The sequence below is a fragment of the Dasypus novemcinctus genome, chromosome 5, assembly GCF_030445035.2.
Source record: "Dasypus novemcinctus isolate mDasNov1 chromosome 5, mDasNov1.1.hap2, whole genome shotgun sequence".
Classification (NCBI taxonomy): Eukaryota; Metazoa; Chordata; class Mammalia; order Cingulata; family Dasypodidae; genus Dasypus; species Dasypus novemcinctus.
Window position 1 is genome coordinate 55,822,149 of NC_080677.1, and position 6,000 is coordinate 55,828,148.

The 6,000-nt window shown below is 40.0% G+C and overlaps 1 protein-coding gene across 2 annotated transcripts in view; it reads left to right on the forward strand.

The window, feature by feature from the left end:
* The window catches only part of SLC25A13 (solute carrier family 25 member 13), a 185,142-nt gene extending 181,153 nt beyond the window's left edge, over nucleotides 1–3,989 (forward strand). For both annotated transcript variants that reach the window (XM_004470737.4, XM_071215167.1), the window contains 3 exons: nucleotides 2,217–2,375; nucleotides 2,466–2,556; nucleotides 2,836–3,989. In XM_004470737.4, coding sequence (XP_004470794.1) covers nucleotides 2,217–2,375; nucleotides 2,466–2,556; nucleotides 2,836–3,022 — 437 coding nt within the window. In that variant the 3' untranslated portion in view covers nucleotides 3,023–3,989. The remainder of the gene's footprint in view (nucleotides 1–2,216; nucleotides 2,376–2,465; nucleotides 2,557–2,835) is intronic.
* The last annotated feature ends 2,011 nt before the right edge of the window (nucleotides 3,990–6,000 follow it).

The window sequence follows — 6,000 nt, forward strand, 5'->3', positions numbered from 1 at the left end:
TACGTTAACCTTTATATCTAATAAACTATTTGCTATGAATAATAATGGGATTTATGGAAATGGATGATGAATGATGACCCAAAGCTGTTATTTTGCTGGTTGTGTTTTCTTGTGTTGTTAGTGATCTACTCTCCATTTGCTGGCCTTCCCTGAAGGGAAACAATCATTGTGTTGGCTGGAGAACATCCCAAATTGTTCCTGTCACAAAGGTGTAGATAACAAGGTGTCTCTGCTTTTGGTTCGTCTGTACAGATGGTCACCTGCCATCCATTCTCTTATTACCTCGAAGAAGCCCCCCGCTTTCCTTGTCTCCTCTAGCTCTCCCTTCTTTAAAATAGAAAACTCAGACCCCTTGATCAGCCTTGCCCTGCCATTGGGAAGCTAGGAGAGACCAGGCAAACTCGCTGGAAACTTTATCCAGCGCTGTCCCTGAAAAACAACAGATCTCAGAAAGCCAAGCTCTCTCCAGCCTGATAATCTCCAAGTTAATCACCCACACCAGAAATCTCCTGTCCACTGGTATATCCACAGTTTCTTCTAGGTCCTGGCATGTATCTGCTTAGAGACGGGGGCTGGGAATGGAGACGATGGGGTCGGGGTCAGGTTCAGTTTGCCGTATTTCCAGCAGTCCCCACACCAACCAGTTTTTCCAGACAATTTACTAAGTATCTTACACATTTCTTTTGGCATTTTTATTCCACTAAACTAGTTAGTATCTTTCTTAATCTTTCCCCCCACCCCAAAATTGTTGTCTTCTCTTTTTTTCATAACAGGGAAATGTTTATGAAAACTATCCTAACTAAAGGAAACTCTTTTGCCCATTTTATTGATTGTATTTCTCTCACATTCACACTGACATGCCATAAATAATTTATTTCCCCATATTTTCAAACTCCGATGTTGTGAGGAGGCTCTTATTGCATTTCTAAAGCAGACTCTTGCTAAACTCTTTCTAAACCAGGAAGTAAAACAAAATTGGTGGTGTGAACACAGTGGGTTTCTAAGCATTTTTCATGTTTCCTTCCATTATGTTGGAGGATAAATTCCTGGCTCCAAGTTAAAATAATTCCTCCAAGCTAATAGGAAATCTAATATGACTTACCCAGTGAAGTGTTGGATAGAAAGTGAGCTTTTTGCAACCAAAATTGTGATGCATTTTATAAAAACTGCTACTTAGCATTACTGTTTGAGGAGCTAGGTAAAGGTGAAAGAGAAAGAGATACTACTTCGTAATATAAATGTAAGTCTTGTAGTATGCAATTTGCACACGCATGCATACACACTCTATAACTTTAAAGCTGTCTGTTAGAAGGATGAGATGTAGTTGTGAGCCAGACCATGTTGGTTTGGACAGAAATTCTTACAGAATTATTAAGCCTTAAAAAAAGCAAAGGAGATTTATGCATCTGCATTTGACCAATTTGGTTTGGAATAGGTTCATAATGGAAAAGTAATAAAACCATAAGAGACAGTGTCTTCTGAGTACAGTCTCGCTTTTAAAAAATCTAAATATGGGCTGCCCCATTTTGGATAAAACAACTGTAGAAAAATTTCCCATTGGTAATTTGGGGTCATTTTTGTTTTTGTTGTGGAATTTTTCCTCAATTATCAGCCAATGTAAATGTTAAGCTTTCTGTCAAATATTTTGCTGGAGACGTCAGTCTTAGGAAAAGGGAATCCTAAAGTGTTATCAGCGGAAGTCTCCTTCTCCCACCCTCAGCTGCTCCCCTAGGTGGACCTAGAGAAGTAGGAAGCAGGAGGTAGTTGAATGTGTGAGAGAAAGCACCTCCCGGGACGCCAGCAGCCACAGAGAGGCATGAAGAGGAAACACATAACGAGCTTCACCTCTGAAATTTCGGACCTAATAACTTGGCAAATAAGCTTCTGATTTCAACAGGAAAGCAAGTAAATTAAATAAAACCACATTTTCCATTTATTCTCAACTGCTTAAAGTAATGGTATTGATAAATAATTCCAATTACTACAACTCTTTCAGCATAGGAAGGTTGGAGGATTTGGGACGGCAGAGGTGTAAGTATGTCGAGCCTCCGTCACTACAGGCAAGCTATGCTGCGCTTCCCATGTAGGGCAGTGAAGTCGGCATCCCATTTCTTTTGATTCTTAACTTTCTTTCCACGACCAGCAATTCAAAGCACAGTTATTTTTATATAGTGCAAATGTGACCATACTGAGATGGTATTGTGTCTCTCCTGCAGGTATGCCTGCGGCATCTTTAGTGACCCCTGCTGATGTTATCAAGACGAGATTACAGGTGGCTGCCCGGGCTGGCCAAACCACTTACAGCGGAGTTATAGACTGCTTTAGAAAGATACTGCGGGAGGAAGGTCCAAAAGCTTTGTGGAAAGGAGCTGGTGGTATGGAAATAATTTGTTCTTAACTAACCATTTGGTATCAGATAAATTTTTTAAAAATCTAATTATATTTATTTCCCCTTCTTTTCAAAGCTCGTGTGTTTCGATCCTCACCCCAGTTTGGGGTAACTTTACTGACTTATGAATTGCTACAGCGATGGTTCTACATTGATTTTGGGGGAGTGTAAGTATTGCTTCATCTCTGAATTTCTGCTCCTTCTGATACTCATTTGTCATGAGAAAGATGCATCAGTCCATTTCTTACAATGCCATAGAAAATATTGATGAAACTGTCAGAGTCACGTTAAGCTCTATTCAGAGAGAAACATACACGTAACTAGACCTGAAAAGTGCCTTTATTTTGCATGTTTTAACAGTTTTTGAAAATTGTGTTTACTAAGTTAAAAAAAATAATAAAACAAAAACAAAACTCAGACTCTCCCTCTACATTCTCTTCTTTCAGAAAACCCATGGGTTCAGAGCCACTTCCTAAATCCAGGATCGTACTGCCTGCTCCCAATCCTGATCATGTCGGGGGCTACAGATTGGCCGTTGCAACATTTGCAGGGATTGAAAACAAATTTGGACTTTACCTACCTCTCTTCAAGCCGTCAGCATCTACCTCAAAAGTTACCAGTGGAATGCCATAGCAGGACCGACCCCAGGACATGGCTGTAGCTTTGTTGTTACTGCAGTAAAGAATGCTGTATCTTGGATTGAAGCAACATTTTATTCTTTTTACTTCCAAGTCTTGTTTAAATTCAAAATTAGGCTTTTTATGAAGGGAAAACCTTCAGTTTTTGTGTGCTTTCTTAACCTGATCATTGTGAAATTATTAATAAATATTATTTGGGCCTCAGCCCACAAACCTTTGTTTATATCTGACATTTGCTAGGGTTTGGTCAACATTAAAATCATTTGGGAGATGGTACAAGTATGAATAGAAATTAGGGCTTTTCTCCTTGGGCTGGGAATATAGTTCCGGAGAGGCTTGTGAAAAGCAAATCATGGTGCTCGGAGCAAAGTGTTTTGTGTGTGTTTAAACTGGAAGTAAACTGGGTGCATATTTATAAAAGTCAAAAACATTGAAGAAATGAAAAAAATTATCAGAAATAGCCCAGCTTCACATTTTAAACATGCTGTCTCTGGATTATATTATGAAGCTTTTATGTGAAACATGGTTTTTTTTGTAATGGAAACCACATTGAAGATGTTTAGTAATCATACTCTTGTCTGTTACTGGTACCAAGACTACCAAGGGAAGTCTGCACTTCAGGGAAGTACTTTTGGCATTTTATCATATGGACAAAGAAACTCTGAGGCATCGCACTGCTCCTGGATACACTAATCTTGGATAACTGTCTAATGCACTTATGCTGATTCCTGCTGCTCCAATAAATACTGTAGAAAAACACATGTACTCTCTGGACGGTACCTGCACAAATCTCCACCCGACCCTTGTAGTTGGCACCCACTTGCTTTTAAAAGCTACTTTATCTTAAATCATGTCTAAGACAAATATATTCTAATTCAGATTTTTATTTAATTTGTGCTGCCTTGCATAATGTTCAGACTCAATGTGTTTGTGAAGGTGGAAATAAACAATTTTTAAAGCCATTCAATTGTGTGTCCTTGTGCATGACATGTATTGATGACTGCAGTAATGGTCATTGGATTATATATGTTTCATCCTGAGGGGGATATATTTGTATTGGCATCTTATGTATCTTCATGATTTTTCAAGGTAATGTGAGTACCTCGTTTTCATTATACCATGGTTCAGAGTGAAGAGAAACTAACCGTAGGTAAGCAAAAAAGCTAGCAAACTGGCACTTTTGTCTTAGTCATCCCAGTACTTGCAGCAGTTTCTTATAAGAATTAATAGTAAAGTTTCCATGGAAGTCGGGCATGAAAACTGGTATGAAATCAGTTGTAATTTCTAATCTTTTCTGACTCTTGCTCATACTAAAACCATATACCATATGGATATGGTTTTTGCTGATATTTGTGCTATAAATATTTGGGGAAAGAAGCTAGTCTTGGCCAGAATGTGAGCCTTTCTTAAACTGTGATTATGCTACAGAAGAGGGCTAGTGATTAATATATTGATAGTTGGTGTGAATATTCTGAGTCTCCAGAATTTCCCTGCCTAGGAGAGAACCATTATTACGTCTCCATGTTGCTATAGGTCAATAAGAGACTGAAAGTTAAAAAGTTCAAAATTGGAAAAATGTCAACACCTTCCATAAGTCTCTTAAGGGAACAAAAGTTTTACCTTCAGCAGAAATGGGACATGGCTCCTGTCACGTTTATTTGGCAAACCAAAGTGAAAACCCCTTCCCTTCCACCCTCACCCCAACCCCCACCTAATGTGTTAAATGGCAGAAACCTCTGAACTATAAACAATTATCTGTATTTTTTCAAAGACCAGAGTCACAAAGATCCAAATATGTCTTAGAATTTGAATGGAATTATAATAAAGCACACTCCAGCTTTGGTTTTTTGAGTGTGGAGAAAACTCATGGAGTCTGTATCTTTGTGTTCCTTTTCTTCACTGGCTTGAAATATAAAGATCACCTCGTCAGGCTAAGAACAGTGACCCAAATCACTGGCTGCTTCCTAGAGAGCTATTGTATTTGATGAGAGCATCTTGTCTTCACTTACACTTCGCCCATAGTGGAGGGCAATTCTCTTTAGAAAATAAGAAAGCTGAGGCACCTGGAAGCCAGTAGAGAGAGTCACACGTCTGTGTTCCCTTAAAATCCTTGGATTTTTCTGTTGGGGGAGGAGAGAAGGCTGTGACTTGAGATACTTTGGAGGAAGCTAATTTCCATCTTGAGTTCTGCTCCGTGGGTGACATGCCTGTGACATCCCTTGAATAGGGCTGCAATCACCCTGTGGTGAAAACCACGGAAAATTTGTTCTGGGTTTTCCTTCTTCCTGAAGTGACAGCACAACACGTCAGTGGTGTGGCTGCTGTTCCCGCATTCAGTCATTGCCCTCAACACGGAGGACGTGTAACCCCTGCATGCTGGCCTGCCCGCCAAGGCGACCAGCCCTCACTGTGCTGACAGCCCTGGAGTCTCTAAGCTCTGCCCTTGGACTGGGGGCTGGGGTGGGGGAGCTTGACTTGAGTAGCAGTCTTTTTTTCAAGGAGGGGAAAAAATGTAAAGTTGACCACAAAAGGAACACACTGATTCTTGGGTTCCAGTCGTGGCTGGGTTTCTTGAGGCTGGGTGGCACGCTGTCGCCAGGCTCATGCTACACCTCATAACCCACAACCATTTGCTGAGTTCCCTGGGGTCGCCTTAAGCCCAGCAGCCAGCGTTGCACAGGGGAAAATAAGAATTCTGGCACAGAAAGGAATCATTTAAGTGCTTATTGCATTTCAAGCTTCAGTTTTTACTTAGCTAAAATATTTACCATTGCTGGAAAACAATGTTTAAAATTTTTGCTTATATGTTATTTAATGGTGTGGCCTATGTAAACCTCAGGATGCTTACATTTTGACAGTCTTCTGGAAATGTTTAACAGCACATAACTCAGTGAGCAGGGAATAAAAACAGGAACAAATTGTGCTTGAAACTGTTTGTAACCTACTCTGACTAGGTATTAAACAAGTCACATT